The 19,107-nt window shown below is 54.8% G+C and overlaps 1 protein-coding gene across 13 annotated transcripts in view; it reads right to left on the bottom strand.

The window, feature by feature from the left end:
• ttn.2 (titin, tandem duplicate 2) overlaps positions 1-19,107 on the bottom strand; it is a 150,120-nt gene that overhangs the window by 100,212 nt on the left and 30,801 nt on the right. For 9 of the 13 annotated variants that reach the window (XM_053876224.1, XM_053876223.1, XM_053876225.1 and 6 more), the window contains 44 exons: positions 18,591-18,869; positions 17,895-18,458; positions 17,448-17,729; positions 17,100-17,378; positions 16,757-17,038; positions 16,395-16,673; positions 16,014-16,301; positions 15,375-15,935; positions 14,935-15,213; positions 14,563-14,841; positions 14,223-14,501; positions 13,859-14,146; positions 13,501-13,779; positions 13,094-13,375; positions 12,740-13,018; positions 12,381-12,659; positions 12,038-12,316; positions 11,676-11,963; positions 11,327-11,605; positions 10,889-11,170; positions 9,845-10,123; positions 9,490-9,771; positions 9,123-9,401; positions 8,764-9,051; positions 8,329-8,607; positions 7,893-8,174; positions 7,546-7,824; positions 7,122-7,409; positions 6,661-6,948; positions 6,264-6,554; positions 5,698-5,985; positions 4,326-4,430; positions 3,965-4,250; positions 3,704-3,887; positions 3,510-3,593; positions 3,181-3,448; positions 2,624-2,884; positions 2,163-2,372; positions 2,018-2,095; positions 1,916-1,942; positions 1,098-1,154; positions 865-909; positions 307-357; positions 103-174 (listed from right to left, as the gene is read on the bottom strand). In XM_053876224.1, the coding sequence (XP_053732199.1) occupies positions 103-174; positions 307-357; positions 865-909; positions 1,098-1,154; positions 1,916-1,942; positions 2,018-2,095; positions 2,163-2,372; positions 2,624-2,884; positions 3,181-3,448; positions 3,510-3,593; positions 3,704-3,887; positions 3,965-4,250; positions 4,326-4,430; positions 5,698-5,985; positions 6,264-6,554; positions 6,661-6,948; positions 7,122-7,409; positions 7,546-7,824; positions 7,893-8,174; positions 8,329-8,607; positions 8,764-9,051; positions 9,123-9,401; positions 9,490-9,771; positions 9,845-10,123; positions 10,889-11,170; positions 11,327-11,605; positions 11,676-11,963; positions 12,038-12,316; positions 12,381-12,659; positions 12,740-13,018; positions 13,094-13,375; positions 13,501-13,779; positions 13,859-14,146; positions 14,223-14,501; positions 14,563-14,841; positions 14,935-15,213; positions 15,375-15,935; positions 16,014-16,301; positions 16,395-16,673; positions 16,757-17,038; positions 17,100-17,378; positions 17,448-17,729; positions 17,895-18,458; positions 18,591-18,869 (11,037 nt within the window). The remainder of the gene's footprint in view (positions 1-102; positions 175-306; positions 358-864; positions 910-1,097; positions 1,155-1,915; positions 1,943-2,017; positions 2,096-2,162; positions 2,373-2,623; positions 2,885-3,180; positions 3,449-3,509; positions 3,594-3,703; positions 3,888-3,964; positions 4,251-4,325; positions 4,431-5,697; positions 5,986-6,263; positions 6,555-6,660; positions 6,949-7,121; positions 7,410-7,545; positions 7,825-7,892; positions 8,175-8,328; positions 8,608-8,763; positions 9,052-9,122; positions 9,402-9,489; positions 9,772-9,844; positions 10,124-10,888; positions 11,171-11,326; positions 11,606-11,675; positions 11,964-12,037; positions 12,317-12,380; positions 12,660-12,739; positions 13,019-13,093; positions 13,376-13,500; positions 13,780-13,858; positions 14,147-14,222; positions 14,502-14,562; positions 14,842-14,934; positions 15,214-15,374; positions 15,936-16,013; positions 16,302-16,394; positions 16,674-16,756; positions 17,039-17,099; positions 17,379-17,447; positions 17,730-17,894; positions 18,459-18,590; positions 18,870-19,107) is intronic. The other 4 variants (XM_053876228.1, XM_053876226.1, XM_053876232.1 and 1 more) reach the window with 4 other exon arrangements.

The following is a 19,107-nucleotide window of genomic DNA, read 5'->3' as shown; positions in this document are numbered from 1 at the left end:
GGGCGCCACATCAGAGGAAGACTGCCATGATTTCAGTAGGGGGCACATAGAAGAGCGTGTTGAGCACACAGCAAAGCTGAAAATGTAAGGTGTTCCTGGTACCTTTTTTAGGCACCTGCTCTTTCATCTCCACTTTCTTGGTCTCCACTGTCTCTTCCACCACCACGCTGGAAACTGCAGGAGAGAACCAGAATCATGTGAGACATATGAGAGAAGTTTTTGAGTCAGACACATGAACATCACACCATCACAAACACAAATGAAGAGCGAGCCAGAGTGACAGCTGCACGATCCCAGAACTAATACCTTCTGCTGTGGACACAGTCAGTGTCTCTTCTGTCCAGCTCTGCATCTCCACTGAGGGGACAACCAACAGAGACGGGACAGGGGCAGACAAGAGAGATGTTACTCGTTTCTCACCACAAACTAAAACCTCGCGAGACAGCTAACACTCCGGCTGCTAAGTGTGTGTGTGTGTGTGTGTGTGTCCCGGGTGTCAGGTCACCCCTGACGCTGTGTCCCAGACTGGCTTTAGGAAGGTTGGCGGGAAACATTGGTGTCGTTTCTTTCCCCGCCAACGCTTGTGAGGTCCGACGCTCTTGCCAAATCAAATCCACTTCTTAGACTCAGAGAGTCGCGAAGGGCCACCCAACTCTCACGGTGGTGGACTTCCTTCACTTCAGGTCAGCAGCGTCTCAGCCGTGTCCTGGATTAGTCACACGTTCCTTAAGCCTGTACTGACTTTGAATCGGACCGTTTCCGGAGTCTAGCGAAGCAGAATGTGAGTGATGCCGACAGTTCTGACACTGGTCAGTGTCTCAGTGCCAGAGTTAGTGGAGCAGGCGAGTCAAACCAAACACAAACCTCGCTCTTCGTGTTTCTCTTCGTACTGATAAAGCTCAGCTGACTCTTCAGACAAACACAAACACAAAGTCACCTCTTTGACAGAGACACCACGTCAAGACTACAAAGTGACTGTGTGGAAGAAGGGAGCCACAGAAACGTGCACTCCAGGTCAGGCATGGCTGCGGCAGCTGTGGCCCACTTCTTCTCCACAGTTCTCGAGATGCTTGTCTGGCCCAGAGTTTGGAACTCACCTTGTATTTCCAGTGATGGTGGCATCTCAGGCCTCTGAACAGAAGAGTCTGGCACATCTATAGGACACAGAGTCGACTTTCAGTCACTGGAGCAGAGTGAGAACACACACAAAAGAACCGAGGAGACCCTCTCAGAGCGACCTCCTATCAACCCCCCACCAGGTCTCCTCACACGAACAAGCTACCACCTTCAACTGGTTGCTTCTTGACGTGTGAGACACAGTTTCGGCATCAGCTTCTGGAGCTGGGGCCAGCTGAAGTAGAACTGAAGGTCTCGCTGCAGCACATCCACGGCTGTCAAGCCCATCTTTAGGTGCGTCACACAACCTCAAGAAAAGTAATCTGGTCCTATTTTAACCTGACGTGATCATCGCTTCACCAGAAAGCGGCCTCCTTCATCTCTGTCCAAGGAAATGACTTTATCTCCTTAACCAAGAAGCCTGAGATCTTCACTCGGTCCAAGGAACATCTTCATCAGGAAGGAATGATAAAGAATCAACCTGTCGTCCAGTTGAACCCGGGAATGCCACATGATGGCAGCAAACGGGACTCAGGCGCAAAATGTCAGGCTCGACATGAGTCACGTCAAAAGACAACTTGAATCTGGGGGAAAAGTTGGCTGCGGGTAACGGACCAAACGCCACGACAGCCAAAGTGGAGCCGGTCATGTGTTTTTGGCAAAAAGACGGACGGCAGGTGTTCGCTGACTTCTCAGTTCCCCCGGTACGCAAAGAGCCTGGGGACACGTCAGGCGCCTGGCATCCTCCATTACCTAAACCCACCATGACAGTGACCCCTGCGCCAGAGGCAATACTCACCAAAGGGAACCATTGCTAATTCGATCTCTGTGAAAGAGTGAAGAGAGTGAAGGTTAGACAATCGGGAGTCTGGCGGAGCAGAAGGAGCGACGGCGACTGTACCTTTGCCCGACAAATAAAGCTCAGCTGTGCTTTTAGCTTCGCCACGCGGCTCCAACCTCACAATCACAGAGTAAACGCCTACATGGGACCAAGATCGAGACTTATCAACACTGGGACCAGAGGCCGGCGCCCTCTCTCTACACACCTTCGTCCTCTATCGTCACGTTTCGGATCACCATGAAATGCCGACGCCCTTCGCTCGTGAAGTTGTACTTATTGCTCTCTTTCAGTTCCCAGGTGTCTTTGTACCACGAGACGATGGCGTTGTCGAAAGACACCTCACACTCGAAGGTGGCTGACTGGCGTTCGTTGACCTCCACGTTGTGGATGCGCTTGGTGAAATGAATTTGTTCAGCTAGAACAGACACAAACGTGAGGGTCAACACGGTCACAATGCAGGACACACGAAGTGCTAGTGCTGAGTTAGGCAAGACTTCAGGTTGGATGAGTGGGGAGATGATCGAGTTCACGGCTGTGAAGGGACCCAGTGGGGTTTCAAGAGGGTTAATAAAGGCCAACTCGAGAGTCAGAGAGGATCAGGGTCAATGAGTCAAAAGAGGTTAGTCAAAAGAACACCCGGCACGTCTAGAAGGTCCAGCTACAAACCTTCCACCCAGAGCTCAGCAGACGATTCCAAGTTCTGGTACCGGCAGGTGTACCGGCCCTGGTCTTCAGGCTTGAGGTCCTTGATTAGAAGCTTCTGAACCTTGTGTTTGACCTCAGACACGAACCTCCCCTTCATCTCTAACTGCTGGCCATTTTTAAACCACTGCGCCTCCACATTGGGAACGGACAACTGACAAGACAGCGTGCAGGCCTGGCCTTCCTTACCCGAAGTGTCCTGCAGGTGCTTCTCCACCTCCACCTCTGCAAGACAAGACGGCGTCCGTTAGGTCTGCGCTCTCACACAGGCATCACAAACACCACTAGCAAAGGATTCCAGCCTTGACTGTTGAACTTTTGAACACCCCAGTTCTGTGGGAAAGGACAACGTGTTTCGATAATGTGATGCGATGCATGAGCTGGAGAGAACAGCTCCAGGAGTGTGTTAACTTAATAGGTGTCGGGGAGTCACGCCACGTTCCAAGGCCTCTGAGGACATTTATACAGCTTTAGCTTCAGGGTGTGCCAGAACATTAGCAGAGGGGAAGGAAGTGGCTCACCTGACACCGTCAGCTTGGCACTGGAGATGTGTGGCCCACAAACCACACGGTAGTTTCCTTGATCCGTCAGCTGGCACTTTCTGATCCTCAGCAGGTGGCGGTCACCGCTGACACTGATCAGGTACTTGTCGCTGTTGTCCAGCTTCTGCGTGCCCTTGTACCAGGACAGAGTGATCTCCGGGTAGTTGATCTTCACCTCGCACTCAAACTCTGCCTCCTCGTCTTTGAACACAGACTGATCGCCAATGTCCTTCACCACGTTGACAGGCTGCAGGGACCAAACCGGAGCAAACTTAATCTCCTGAAAGCTCATGGGAGGAAAAACTCACCTCAGTTCTCTCCATTCGTTTCTGCAGGTCAGCCACTAGCCGCGCCATGTCCTCGTCTGACTCGCGATCTACACGTTCCACTTCCTGTAAAAGAGAACGCTTAGCTCCAGCCCTCTAACGCGCACCTTCTGTCAATGACGCCTCTTCGCCCCACCCTTCACCCCACACGTCCTCAGCTAGGACACAGTACGTACCGGTCGTCCACTTTCCTCTGCCTTCTCTTTTTTCAGCTGCTCAATGGCCTGCAGGAGGCCGCGGTAGTCTGTGATCCCGTACATCCGGGCGTACTTCTCGTACTCTTTAGGGTCCACGTTCCTCAACAACTCCACAATGTCAATGTCTTTTTCCTCCTGCGGACTCTTCTGCTTTGACGGCGTCCTGAAAACAGTTGACAGACACTGTTGACTGAGGGTCCTGGACACTCGGGGAAGGCCCTCAGACCACGTGTGGCTCACTTCTTCAGTTTGGCCCGCAGGTCTCCATCCAGTTGCTCCGCCTCCTTTTTCTCTTCCACCTGCAGGGTGGCGCTGCACTCGATCTCGCCGAACTTGTTCGAGGCCACGCAGCGGTACTGGCCTGAGTCCGACCGAGTGGCCTCGCGGATCTCCAACTTGGCGTCCTGACCTTTCTGCTCCACTGAGATTCTGCCGCCATGCGTGAGCTGACGCCACTTCCCCTTCATCCACTTGACACTGGGGATGGGCTCTCCGCCCACTTTGGCGATGAAGGTGGCACTTCCCTCTGCGGAGGAGGAACAGCTTATAGACCCTTCACAAAGGGGACCACCATTTGGCACTGTAGCAGAAAGTGACTGACTCTCTGTGACGACGGTGCTCCGTGGCTCCTCGATGAAAAACAGCTGATCCACGGCTTTGGTGGGTGGGGCTTCTGGGGTTTCAGGGATGGGCAGGGCCACTTTCTCTGCAGGGAGAGGAGAGGAAGGAGAGGGATGACACCTGTCTGAGAAGCCTGTGACCATCAGAGGAACGTCGCTGACCAAACCTAGTCACTCTCCAGACCGTCAAAAGGAAAAAAGCAAGAGACGAGAAAGAGCACCTGAACATCGAGCGAGACCACTCTCAAAACCGGCAAACTTGAAAGGAACACGCAGCTGATCAGCTGATGTCATCTAAAACATGCCGGAGAAGTCCAGGAATGCAAGGAATGGAGGCTCTTATGTGAAGAAAAGAGAGGAGGTGATGTCGCAGAAGGAAAAGATGGCAATAACAGTCAGCAAGAAGATCATGTGAGGGAACTGCCAAAGCAACGATGCTATTCACACTGGAGACGCCTGGCCGTCCCGGCCAAGAACTGCGGCTTCTCACGGCAGCATGGCGCCAATGATCGGGTTTGAAGACAGGCAGCCAGAAAGAAATTCCTGGACATGGAGGCAGATGCACACAGCTTCTTCCCAGCAAAGGCAGAGTTGGGTTCCACAGTGGTAAAGTGGGATCCTAGCAAAGTCCTGCAGAGGCAGCTCATGCCCACTGGCACTGCATTACCAAAGGAGGATGAGCGAGTGAGTGACACGTCAGAAACCTTCTGATGAGAGGAGACGGGAACAAACATTCGCAGTTTCACAGTCGAGATTCACGTCGCCTTTAAGCTATTGTCCTTTTCATTCATTCATCGTCTAACAGGCTTTTAGCTAGGCCAGCGTCTGGGCGTCCACAACGTGAAAAAACCGCCGTCCTCCTGAATCCACAGCGGGACGCCCTCAATGTCCTCACACTGGTTTACATGAAAAGGCAATGTGGTCGAATAGCATCGGCACCATGTTTGTTTACATTTGCATCATCTGGCGGTTCTCCGCATCTGGTGAGTCGCCACACTCGTGGCGTGGAAGCGCTGCGAATGGTGGGACGTCTGACGCTGGTGTTTGGATGGACGAATGTTTTAATGTGTGAATGTTTTGAAAACGTTCGTACAAGAAAATCCAATAATGATGTCAGAAGCTGCTGAGGCTCCAGTTTCGTTAGCACAACTGCCACAACTAAAGGTCAAAAGAACCAAAGCGCCTCCACTCGAGAGCCCCACTGGCTCTGGACTACACCCTCATCCTCAGATAAAAAGGGAGAGAAGAGGACAAAGCTTCGCCGCTGACATCTGCAGTTGAAAAAAAAAAAACAATTCCAAGGGAAGTCATGTCAGCGGCTTTCTGTGGCGCCACATCAGCTGCCGTCGTTACCTTCCACGCTGACTTTGGCTTTGCAGAACTCGCTGCCAGCCTCGTTGGTCGCCTTGCACAGGTAGTCTCCTGCATCGTGCCGCGACGCCGCCGCCACCTCCAGACTGGCCGTTCCATCAGAGAAAGTGGTTTTGGTGCTGCCCCCCTCAGACACCTCCTTCCTGTCCTTCATCCACTGAACCTTCAAGGGGGGTGAGCCGCGGACGTGACACACCAGACTCAGCTTGTTGCCCTCGGCGATCGTCACGGCTTTCAGGGGGACGTCGAACACCGGTGGCTTTTTGGCCGCTGCACAGAGCAGACGCAGAGAAGAACAGGATACCTCATGAAATGTGATCCGACACAAGGTGTGTGGAGAAGGACCACCTCAGGAGAACTATCAGAGTAAATGATCGTGGAGGAGTGAAAGCACAAAAGAGACTTAAGAAGAGACTGAAGAATAACATTTGATCTTGTGTGTGACAGTGCGGGACTTGGGGATCAGCGCCCCACCGAGACACCGGACCAGAACCATTCGTCTCGACGGAGCGGGGCTTGTATCCGCCCGCAGACTCTGGCTCACCCACCTGAGATTCCCACAGTCACGTCACAGGCGGCTTCGCCGGCTTCGTTGGAGGCATGGACGGCGTAGGTGCCGCTGTCAGCCACGCAGCTGCTCCTGATGCACAGCACGGCCACGTGGCTCTTGAAGCTGATGTCGTATTTGTCCGAGGTGAAGATTTCAGTTCCATCCTTGAACCAGCGCAGCAGCATGGGCTGGGAGCCGGTCACGCGCCCCTCCAGCTTCACCAGCCGGCCCTCGGTGTCCTCCATGTGCCCGGAGGGCTTCTTGGTGAAAATGGGCGGGTTCTTGCGCTCTGCAGATGAAAAGAGGCAGTTGAGCGGGAAGCCACGGCCGAGCCAATGGAGCGAGCGTCGGGGTGGTCCAAGGACACGTGTCAGCGCAGAGTCCACACTGGGTACCTTTGACAGTGACGTCAGAGGAGCAAGAGTCTTTGCCCACGTCATTGGAGGCGTGGCAGAAGTAGCGGCCTGTGTCGGCGCGGTCACTCTTTATGATGGTCAGACGGCTCGTGTTGTCCTCCGTGCTGATCTTGTAATTCCCGCCCGAGCGGATGTCCTTGTGGTCCTTAGACCAAGTGACCTTGATGGGTGCAGAGCCAGTCATGTGACACTCCAGCTCCAAGCTGTCTCCAACTGTCACTTCCTTCGCAGACAACTTCCTGTCAAAGACCGGTGGGAAGCGAGGCTCTGTGGGCCAGAGAGGAAGACACTGACCTTCACACAAGGTCAACTTCACACACACACACACACACACTCACACACACGAGAGGGCCACAGACAGGCCAGCAATCTAACACGGGCGGGTTCGGGGGCGCACTCAAAAAGAGGGGCCGTACTAGACGGCGAGAAGGCCAACAGACCTTGGAGGGTGAGCTTGGCGCGGCAGGATGCCGTGCCCACGGCATTGGTGGCGACGCAGCTGTACTCGCCAGCGTGTCTCATCTCTCCAGTGGCGAGACTCAGCACTGCTGTGTTGTCGTCGAAGTGCATGGTGAAGTCCCCGCCATCAGACAGGGCTGCGCCGTCCTTCAGCCAAGCCACCTCAATGGGAGACGAGCCCGCCACCCGGCACTCGAAGGTCACGGGCTGACCCTCAGTCTGCTGCAGGCTGGTGATCTTCTTAGGAAAGGACGGCGGCGTTTTGGCCTCTGGAGGGCGAGATTCAGGAGAGATGGAGTCGTGATCATCGCAACTTTGGAGACACTCAGCAAACACAACGGCTGAGCTGGAAAGCAACAGAACCAGGATGGAGGAAGATGAGGAGAGAAGCTCCGACGCACTCACCGAGCACACTGAGCCTGCAGGTGGAGGAAGCGCTGCCAATCTTGTTCTCTGCCTTGCATGTGTACTCGCCCGCATCGGCCTTGCTGGCCTTGCTGAGCTTCAGGCAGGCCGCTCCCTTGGAGAGCTCGATCCTGCAGGTGGGGCTGGAGCGCACCTTTCCATCCGCCTTGAACCAGGACACCTTGATCTCAGCCGTCCCAGCAACCTGGCACTTCAGACACACTGCGTCGCCGGCCGTCACCTCCATTTGCTCCAATGGCTCCACAAAGTACGGCGGCTCTGTGAGAGCGACCCAGGCATCAGCGCCATACATCTCCAGGAAGCTCGTAATGAAGAAAGAGTCTCACCCAGGACCGTCACAAGCGCCTGGCACGAGTCAGCGCCGGCGTCGTTGGACACCTGGCAGGAGTAGGTCCCAGCGGCCTCCTTGTCATCAGTGCTGAGACACTCCAGCAGGCAGGAGCTCTCGGTGGTGGTGATGTTATACTTGTAAGATGCCAAGATCTGCTGTCCATCTTTGAACCAGGACACTGAGATCTTGGGTGTCCCGGAATACGAGCACTCCAGCGTCAGAGGTTTGCCCTTCTCCACCGACACGTCCTTCAGCTTCTTGACGAAGGTCGCCGGCTCTGGAAAGGCATGAGACTGAAGTTGAGCTTCGTCTCTTATGGACACGCTGGACCCCAATGTGACAACAGGGAGGTAGACTCTGGACTTGTGGGTGAGTGATTCCGCTGGGACCCACCACGAGCTCCGGCGGACGCAGTGTGATTCAAGACTAACCTCTGACTCCAAGGTTGACTGCGCAGCTCTCCTTGCCGGCGTCATTGATGACCTGGCACGTGTACTCGCCGGCGTGAGAGGCGTCTATCTTGAAGAGCTGCAGTGTCACCTGGTTGTCCTTCAGGGAGAAGCTGCAGGACCGTCCAGCCACCAGCTCTTGAGTACCCCTGAACCAGCGCAGCCGGAGGGGGGCGCTGCCCTTCACCATCGCCGAGAAGCTGACGTCTGAGCCTGGCATGGCGTCGACGGGCTGCGGTGCCACCACAAACGAGGGCGGCTCTGTGTGCAGACCAGAGAGAGAGACGTCAGCACCAGTGTGGTGCAGTGTGACGACTGTTGCACGATGTGATGACAGCACGTGTTTCCGCTGTGTTGAGGGTGTAACCTGACGCTCAGGTGAGTGCGTGTGTGTGTGTTGGCGCGTGCATGAGGGACCTCGGACGGCCAGCTTGGCGCTGGTCTCACAGGATCCAGCCTTGTTGACCGCTCGACATTTGTAGACTCCAGAGTCAGAGAGCTTGAGCGTGGGCAGCCTGAGCGTGCAGCCGTTGTCCGAGAAGGAGATGTCGCAGTTGGGGCCGCTCTGGATCTCCTGGTCGTTGTGGTACCAGGAGATGCTGAACGGCGCCGAACCTGAAACTTTGCACTCCAGGTCTCCCGCCTGGCCGAGCACGGCATTGCAGTCCTTCAGCCTCCTGGAGAAGGACGGCGGGATGAGTTTGTCTGCGGAGAGAAGAGTGGAAGTCAGAATATTGGAAGCAAGCTGTGCCAGCGTTTCAAAGAAGGTCTCAGACCTAGAACAGTGAGGTTGATGCGGCTCAGGTCCTTCCCAACCTCATTCATGACCTCAAAGGTGTACTCTCCCGAGTCCACCTTCTCTGCTGCCAGCACGTTCAGGCTGGAGATCATGCGAGAGAAGGAGATCTTGTACTTTCTCCCAGAGGCCAGTTCCACTCCGTCCTTGAACCACTTGGGCACGAGCTCTGGAGTCCCACAGACTTTGACCTCAAGCGCGGCGATGTCTCCCGCGGTCACACTCAGAGCGTCGGGCTTGTCCACGATTTTGGCGGGTTCTGGAGCCGAGAGAAGAAGCAGCGATTGAGCGAAGCGTGCGGCTGGAAGCCACAGAACTGCAGAGAAGGAGAGAATTATTGTACGAACCTAGCACAGTCAAGTTAGCCACACACTCCACGCTCCCGGCATCGTTTCGGAGCTGGCAGGTGTATTTGCCCGCCGTCGAGGCGTCGGCCGCAAACACTTTAAGAGCGACTTTGTTGCTCTCAAAGGTGATTTTCCTGTTGTCCCCGTCCCTGAGAATGTGATCCTTGTCTTGAACCCAGGACACAGTAATGGGTTCAGAGCCCTTAACGGTGGCCACTAGGGTCACTTCCTGTCCCAGAATCACTGTCACGTTGGACAGTTTCTTCACAAAAGACGGTGGCTCTGGGGAGACGAACAAAAACGCAAAGAGGTTGAGTCAGTGGGTGACAAAGTCAATCCAGATGAGTCTACTGACCTCTGAGTTTAACGGTGGTCTGGCAGGAGTCGCTTCCTACACTGTTTGAGACTTTGCACTCATACTCGCCGCCGTCGGAAGACTCAATCCCAATGAGGTGCAGCGTGGCTGAGCCACCCTCGCTCACCATCTTATACTTCCTGCTCTCCATCAGAGGCTTCCTGTCTTTGAACCAGGTGATCTGGAACGGTGCAGAACCGCCCATCTCGCAGTACAGACTGACGTCTTTGCCCTTGAGGGCCTCGACAGGCCCAGGGGTTTTAATAAAAGACGGAGGTTCTACAAGAGGACACCACACCGTTACAGAGGAAAGACGAGGAGTACAGCAAACATGGAGACCCTTGAAGCTGAAATCCGGAACTGCTCTGCCTCCTGGTTTTTTTCTTTTTCTTTTCGCACGGGCGACGACCTGTGCGCCACTTCCCCGCTGCTCAGTTCAAGGCTGACGCGGTAAAAAACAGCTACATCTTTAACTGCCAGAGGTCAGCGAGTTAGGTGTCAGGCATTCACGGGACTGGGTGGGTTTCCAGAACAGTTCTGGTGAGTCGACGCAACTCTCCTGACTCCACCATCATCTTCAAGTCCCGATCACATTTTCCAAGTCGGGGGATTGATGAGTATTAGGAGCAGGAATCACCACACGGGGTCACCGTCACTTGGGACTGGTCGTTTCGCTGACAGAACCGAGTCACGTGACTGACCATAGCAGTGGAAGGGATGCCCTTCCTCCATAGTCGTGGGAGCGTCGCCGCCCTGTTTCCCGACCCAGTAATGTCAGTTATTCATAATAACCAGATGGGGCTGAACGTCTGAGGAAAGGAAACGCGGCTGGCAGAGTGACTCGTGGCGACGTGTAACACCACCTGAAAACACGGCGTGGCAGGTCGGAAGGTTGATGTGGGGACACGTGCTGTCGGGTCCTTCTGTACGTGTTTGAGGCCGAAGCTTTGACGTTACATGTGAGAGAGTTTTAGAAAAGTTTCGGATTTCAGCTTCAAGTGAAGAAGTGCTTCTGTCTCCGGGGGGCGCCACTGGCCAACTGACCTTTGACTGTCAGTGTGGTGCTGCAGCTGACGCTGCCGGCATCGTTCTGGGCCTCGCAGGTGTAAACGCCATCATCTTCAAAGACGGTGGCCAGAAGTTCCAGGACTGCCAGCGAGTCCACAAAGGACATCCTGCAGTTGCTGTGCTCGGAGACCCGGGTGTCCTGTTTGTACCAGGTGACCGTCAGAGGCACTGAGCCCGTCACCTTGCACTCCAGGCGCAGTGACTCGCCCTGCTTCACAAACTTAGCAGCAGGAAGCTTCAGCACAAACTCTGGAGGTTCTGGAAGACCAAAATCAAGAAGTTAGCAGGTGGAGCTGCCACTCTGAGGTTAATGGAAGCAGGTGAGAGCAGCAGTTGTCATGCGAGCGGAGCGAGGGGTCACCGGGGGAAGCTGTGGACGGACAGCGGACATGAGAAAGAACAAGTGACTCCAACCTTTGACTGTCAAGTTCGCGCTGCAGCGCACGGAACCGGCGTCATTGCTGACTTGGCAGCTGTAAACTCCGCTCTGACTGACTGCCACAGAGTAGAGCTCCAGGAAGCAAGAGGAGCCTTCCAGGCCCGCGAAGCAGGAGCGTCCAGTCAGTAGCTCCGTGTCGTCCTTCAACCATTTCACGGTGAAGGGCGGGGTGCCCTGAAAAGTGCTTTTGAAACGAACGGTGGCGTTGGGCAGAGCCTTCTGAGACTCGGGCAGAGACACAAAGCTGGGAGGTTCTGAAGACGAGATGCAGCCCGTTTTAGAGACGATGGCAAGCAAAGCGTTCACACAGGGAAGCCGTCTGACCTTTGACCACCAGGAAACCACTGCATTCACAGCTTCCTGCTGCGTTACTCAGCCCACAAGAGTAGGTTCCCGCATCCAGGGTGTCCAACTGCTCGATTTCCACAGACACGGAATTGTCCTGCTGGATCAACTTGTGTTTGATCCCGCTGGAGATCTTCGACCCGTCTTTCTTCCACTCCACGGAGATGGGCAGAGAGCCCGATATTTTGCAACATATCTGGAGAAAGCCACTGAGAACCTCCTGCATGTCCTGCAGCGGTTTGGTGAAACTCGGCGGAATGACTTGTTCTGTTCGTGGAGAGAGTGCAAGTTAGCGGCGCGCGGGTTTCGCCTCCTCTCACCGTTTCCTGAGCGGAACTGACCCAGCACCACCACGCTAAGCCGGCAGGTGCAGCGGCCAATGTGGTTCTCCACTTGGAAGATGTATTCTCCCTGGTCCTCCATCTGGGTGGACTGGATCTTCAGGCTGCTGAGGTTGTTGTCAAAGCTCAGCTTGTGCCGCCTGATGGACTGAAGCTCCTCTCCATCTTTCATCCATTTGACTCTCAGTTCAGGAGATCCGGTGACCTTACAGTCCAGACTAACCGGATCTCCAACCGTCACCTTGATCACCTCCGGCTTCTCTGTGACCTGAGGAGGCTCTACAACAACAAATGGAAGAGCAGTTGGAGCTGCGTGGCTGCAGCTGCACGTGCTCGTTCATACCTTCCACCTCCAGGGCAGCCCAACACTTCTCCTGCCCCGCCTGGTTGACCACCTGACAAGAGTATCTTCCCTTGTGAATGGCTTCGCAGGCTGGGATCCGGAGGGTCGCGACGTTGTTCTCAAACGTGCTCTCCGTCTGAGAGCCCTCTAAAATCCAGTTGTCGTCCTTCTGCCACTGCACAGCTAGAGGGGGGGACCCCTGAACCTCACATACAAACATGGCCTCTCGGCCCAGAACTGTGCTCCAGTCCTCCAGTTTCTTGGTGAACGTTGGCGGCACTAGCAGACAAAGTGAGCGACACTCGTTATCGGACGTGGACGACTTGGGCGGACGTGTGCAAACCGGAGCGACGACAAACCTTTGAGGCTCAGCGTTGTCCTACACAAACAGCTTCCCACCTCGTTGGAGACCGAGCACTGGTATTCGCCGACATCGGCGGCGTCACACTTGTGCACCTCCAGACTCAGCGAGTCGCCGGCTTGAGATAAGCTGTGCTTCGCGCTGGCTTTGATCTCTTTGGCGTCTTTGTGCCAAGTAATGTCAAACGGCGGGGTGCCGCTCAACAGACAGCTGAAGCGAGCCGACGCCTCCTTCACCACGTCGGCCGGAGCCAGCTCCTGAGTGAAAGCTGGTGGTTCTGGTGTTGGCAAGAAAACACGTCACCGTCTCCTGAAGGACCATCACGCTCACAGTGTCCGCAGCCTGGACTGACCTTTCACCTTCAGCTCCATGCTGCAGCTCTCACTCCCAGCCTCATTGCGAGCCTCGCAGTAGTACAGGCCGCCATCTTTGCTGTCGGCGACATCCAACTCCAGGGTAGCCACAAAGTTGGCAAACACCATCCTGCACCGATCGCTCTGGCTCAGCTCAGAACCGTCCTTGAACCAGTACACATCTATCTCGGGCGTCCCTGTTACTTGACACTCAAAGAAGTGACTTTGTCCGGGCCGGACGACCGAGAGGCGCGCAGGTGTTCTCGTGAACTTTGGAGGCTCTGAGGAAAGTGACAGACAGGCAGAACTTGTATGACGTCGTTGGGGAAAGAGCCGCGTCCATAAGATCCGGCAGAGACTGCACAGTTGTCGAACACACAAGGACGTAGTGATGTGAGACAAGAACCTTTGACAAACAGACTGGTCCGGCAGGAAGCTGATCCAACATCATTTTCGATCTCGCAGATGTATTCCCCAGAGTCCGAACTTTTGGCAAAGAAGATCTCAAGCCAGCTCGACATGTTGTCCTTCACCACCGAGCACTCCGAACTGGACGAAAGCTCCTTCTTGTTCTTAAACCACCTGATTTTGAGGGGAGGCGTTCCGGAGAACAGCACGTTCAACTGGACCTTGGAAGCAGGCAGGACATTCATGGATTCTGGTTTCTCAAGAATGTACGGGGGCTCTGCAAGAGGAAGCACAGCAATCACCTGGTCACGGGTGCCAGAGCCAAGAACATGAAGATATCGTGATGGAGTTCCAACCTTTGACAAGCAGGGCTCCAGAGCACTGAACCTTCCCGGCCTCATTCTGAGCCATGCAGGTGTAGCTGCCGCCGTCTTTGCTGTCCAGATGAGAGATCTCCAGAAAGGCCACGTTCTCAAAGAACGTGCACTGGTGTCTGCCACCGGACTGGACTTCCTGCTCATCCTTGTACCACTGGATATATATAGGCAGAGAGCCTGCGACCAGACACTCCAGGTGAGCAAAAGATCCTTTGATGCCCTCGGTTTGCTTGAGCTTCCTGGTGAATGACGGTGGAATAATTTGGTCTGTTGATGGACGAAAGAAGAAGCGAGTGAGAGGACAAGCCCAGGCGTCGTGTTCACAGTCCAGCGAGTGACTGACCAAGAATGTTGAGAGAGGCTTCGCAAGAACTGAGACCAACATCGTTGGAAACCTCAAAGACGTATTCGCCTCCATCGCTCTTCTCACTTCTGACAATCTTCAGCACCGAGCTGCTGTCCGTGCTCTGAATCTTGTAGCGCTGGCCCGTGCTCAGCTCCTTACCGGCTCGGAGCCAGCGGGCCTTCAAGGACTTTGTCCCAGTGAACCGGACCTCCAGAGTGGCCGGGTCACCCTGCGTCACACTGATGGACTTGGCCTCCTCTGTGATTTGAGCTGGCTCTGGGTTGGAAACACAAGAGTGAGCCAGAGGCCTGCGCCGGATCAGACATCTCCGACAAACCTTTGACGCTCAGGACAGCAGAGCAGGCCTGGCTGCCCGCCTGGTTCTTGGCCTGGCATGTGTACTTGCCACTGTGTTTGCTCTGCAGGCTGCTGATGTGAAGCACAGCCACCTGGCTCTCATACGAGACCTGGATGAGCTCCCCGTCCTTGAGCTCGTGGTTGTCCTTGAGCCAGGTCACAGTGATGGGCTCTGAACCCTTCAAGGTGCAACGTAGTGAACCTTCACTGCCCAGCAGGGGACTGAGGTTCTCCAGCTTCTGGACAAACAAGGGAGGTTCTACAGGGGAGGAATATGACATGTCACTGCCTCTGGACGGCACTCGGTCGCAGAGTAGACTGACGTGGCCATCGCACGTGCTTCTGAACGGACCTTTCAGAGTGACTCGGCATTCGCAGGTGCTCCTGCCAACTTCGTTCTCCACGGTGCACTGGTACGAGCCAGTGTCTGCGGACTCCACCGCCAACACCTGCAGGACCATCAGCTGCTCTGTGACGGTGATGCGGTGCCGTCGGTCATTCCTGATTAATTTGGAGTTTTTATAAAATGACACGGTGAAAGGAGCGGAGCCCGTAACTTGGCCTTCCAGCACCACTTCAGAACCCTTGACCACGTCTTTGGACTCCAGGCTACGAACAAACGCCGGCGGCTCTAAAAGAGACCAAGAATTGGCAAGAGAGATGAAAGAACTGACCAGCTGAGAACATGGCATGGAGACGGTCAAAGTTGAAATCACAGCAGCAGGACACGTTTACACGGCATGGAGGTCCAGCTGTCCCGCGTTCCTCGAGAAGGTGGTGAAGGGAACTGACCTTTGACGGTGACGGTGCTGCTGCAGCGGTCACTGCCAGCTGCGCTTGACGCCACGCAAATGTAATCGCCGCCATCCTCAACTTTACTGTCCAGCACTTCCAGAGTGGCCACGAGGTCCTGAAAGCTCATGGCGTATTTCGGACTGTGGGAAATCTCCATTTGGTCCTTGAACCACTTCACACTGATTTCTGGGCTGCCTGCCACTTTGCACTCCAGCTTGGCAGCCTCGGAGCTGGTGACCAGTTTGGTGGCCTCCAGCTTCCTCACAAACGTGGGAGGTTCTTTGACAAACAAGGAGGTGGTGCAGTCCACTTTCCCGGCATCGTTGGACACCACGCAAGTGTAAGAGGCAGAGTCGCTGGGTTTCACCGCATGCAGCTCCAGAGAGCTGGAGGCGGCATCCCTCTTGATGAAGAAGGCACCACCGGTCACAATCTCCCTCTCCTCTCGGAACCACTTCACCGTGAGCGGAGCTGTCCCGGTAAAAGACGCTCTGAAGGTCACGGTAGCGCCGGGAACAACGTCCTGCTTCTCTGGCTGCTCCGTGAATTCTGGGGGCTCTGAAGCCATTTAGAGAGAGTTCTGTGTTAGCTGAAAAGTAGCCACAAGAATCCAGGCAACCAACCAAGGCAAAGGACCTTTGACGTAGAGCGTGCCACTCGTCTCTTTAAAACCAGCCGAATTTGTGGCTCTGCATTTGTACACTCCAGAGTCCAGCTTCTCCAGACCACAGACCTTCAGAGTGGCAGAGCTGTCCTTGAAGTCAGGAAGATACTTGACTCCTGACTGGATCTCCTGCTCATCCTTGAACCAAACGATGGTCATGGGCTGAGACCCCGACACTTTGCAGTCCATCGAAATGTCGTGGCCGACAGTACCGTCCACTCTCTTCAGGGACCTGGTGAAGGTCGGGGGCATGATGCGATCTGCGTGTCCAAAGAAACACACGTTTAAAGCAGAGCTCACAACTCTAGCCTGACTCTGCAGCAAAGAAGCCGACAGCAAGCAACGTGGCTCACCCAGGACCGTCACTGAGCATGCGCACTGGTCTTTGCCCACTTTGTTGGACACTTCCACCCTGTACTCGGAAGTGTCCGCCCGTTCTGCTGACAGAATCTTCATGGTGGCAACGTTATCTTTGGTGGTCATTTTGTATTTGCGGCCACTGATCATCTCCTTTCGGTCCTTAAACCACTTCACCGTGAGGTCCGGACTCCCGGAAAACGTGCACTCAAGAGTGGCTGAGTCCCCAGCGGTCACACTGATGGACTCGGCAGCTTCTAGGATTCTGGCAGGTTCTGCGACGAGACGAGACGAGACGCAGATGGTACATGCAAATAAAGCCAAGAAGACAGTCAAGAGGCCGAGGAGGGAGTCAGACCTTGTACGGTCAAAATGGCTTCACTCTTCTGCTGTCCGGCCTCATTTTCGGCCTGGCAAGTGTATTTGCCACCGTGGTGCAAAGCCACAGAGGTTATGGACAGACTGGCAACACTGTTCTCAAACATCATCTTCATACTGGGATCATCGTCTCTGAGAATTTCTGCATCCTTCGTCCACTTCACACTGAGGGGCGTGGAGCCCTTTACCGTCCCCTGTAGTTTCACTGTGTTTCCTAAAACAGCAGTGGCGCTTTCAACCCTCTTGCTGAAGGTTGGCGGCTCTATGAAAACAGGCGTACAGGAGTAAAGAACACTCTCGGTCAGGTGGCAGGAGCTACTGACCTTTCAGCTTGGCCTGGGCCTTGGTGGAGACTTTCCCCACATCGTTGGAGATGACGCACTGATAGTCCCCCACGTCAGCACTCTCAAACGGCTGGATCTCCAGCCTGGACAAGGAGTCCTGCGCCACGATCGTGTACTTCTGGTCGCTGCTCAGAACTTTCTTGTTTTTGAACCAAGAGATTTCAAAAGGAGCAGTTCCAGCAATCTCACACTCCAGCTGGGCCGCCGTGCCCTTGACTGCCTCCACAGTCAGCAGCTCTTTTCTAAGCGAGGGTGGTTCTGAGCGGGAGAGTTAGCGCATTTACAAGGCACGCCCCAAACGGAAAGCGGGTCAGTGATGCCACAAACCTTTGACGGACACCACAGAGAGGCAGCTCTCGCTGCCCGCATGATTGGACACCTCGCAGGTGTAAGTGCCGCTGTCTGTCACCAGCAGGTCGGCCAGCTCCAGGGTAGCAACTCCACTCTTGAAAGAGATTTTGTGTCTGTCGCCGTCGCAGAGCTCTCGCTGGTTCATGAACCAGTGGATGTGGAGCGGGGCCGAGCCCTTCACGCTGCACTGCAGCCGCGCAGAAATACCTTGTCTCCACGTGAGCTTGGCCTCCATTTTCTTGGCAAACGTTGGCGGCTCTGTTCATTTTATTTTTTTTGAGAAAACAAAGACCCGTCAGCGATGACACAACAAGCGCGCTCGTGCGACAGAGAGAGAAGCAGTGCACGTGTTAGCATCAGCGCGAGTCCACCTGCTCGGACGAGGCTCATATTCCCAAGCGAGGAGCTGGTCTAAAGTCTTACCTTGCACTGAGACCACCGCCTCACATGTGGAGCTGCCAGCCTCATTAGTGGCAGTGCACACATATTTCCCAGAGTCCTTCAATTTTGACTTGGGGATTTCGAGAACAGCGACTCTGTCCTCAAAGCACAGTTTAGACTCCATGCTCTGGTGGACCTTCCGGCCATCCCTGGTCCATGTGACGGTCACGCCAACGTCCTCATCCACCTGACACTCCAGCCTCAGTGGGTCACTGACGGCGAGCGCCAGGGGCTCAAAGGTCTTCACGAAGCTGGGCTTATTGACCACTCTGAGCTCGGCGGTGACGGTGGCGGTGCCGACACTGTTCGAGGCCTTACACATGTACACGCCCTGGTCTGACAGTTGGAGGCTTCGAATGTGAAGAGAATATTTGTTCTTTTCACATTTGGTGAGACAGTTTTCTGTCGAAGAGACAGCAATGTTGCCCTTGTGCCAGACAACTTCCAGTGGGGACGATCCAGTCAGGGAGCATTGGAACACTGCCGGTTTTCCCACAAACAAAGTCATGGGCTCCGGTTTTGATACAAAAACTGGCGGGTACATCTCTACGGGAGGCAGGTAAAACAGAGAACAATTCAAACAGCAGCGATGCCCATGGAGTCGGAACAGACTGATAAGAATGACGACGTCAATAATTCTCTCGTTCTCAATGGATAACAGACCGCGGCGGTTCTTACCGGTGACGACGAGGGCCGCAGAGCAACTGTCTGCACCATGCTGGTTGGAGACTTTGCAAGTGTATTCGTCGCTGTCAGCCTTCACCGGGTTGAGGAGCTCCAAAGAAGAGCCGCCGTGGCTGCCGATGATTCGATACTTGTCACTTGGCTTGATCTCCAAGCCGGACTTGAACCACTTGAAGACCACATTGGGAGCCTCCTCGATCTCACATGCAAACCTCGCCTGACCACCCACATTTATCTCCAGTGGCGCGATCTTCTGCTTGAAGACAGGCGGCACTGAGGGACAGAAGACAGAGGGACAATGGTGAGAAGAGCAGAGGGTGACAGCCGTGCGATGATGGAATGAGAGAAGTGGGTTTTGGTTTTGTGGAAACAAAAGCAGTGAGAACACAGATGCTCGGTGCATGGGTTCAGGCGACAATGAGAAGAGAGGGTTTGTGGTGGAGACGCAGCAATGTGATGGACCTGGAGGAGGAAGTTGTCATGCACGACAGATGAAGAGCATGAGAGACGT

This window comes from Synchiropus splendidus, chromosome 10 (genome assembly GCF_027744825.2).
Source record: "Synchiropus splendidus isolate RoL2022-P1 chromosome 10, RoL_Sspl_1.0, whole genome shotgun sequence".
In the NCBI taxonomy this organism is placed as follows: domain Eukaryota; kingdom Metazoa; phylum Chordata; class Actinopteri; order Syngnathiformes; family Callionymidae; genus Synchiropus; species Synchiropus splendidus.
The sequence above is the reverse complement of the archived record's forward strand: the minus strand, read 5'-3'. Positions and strand labels throughout refer to the sequence as shown.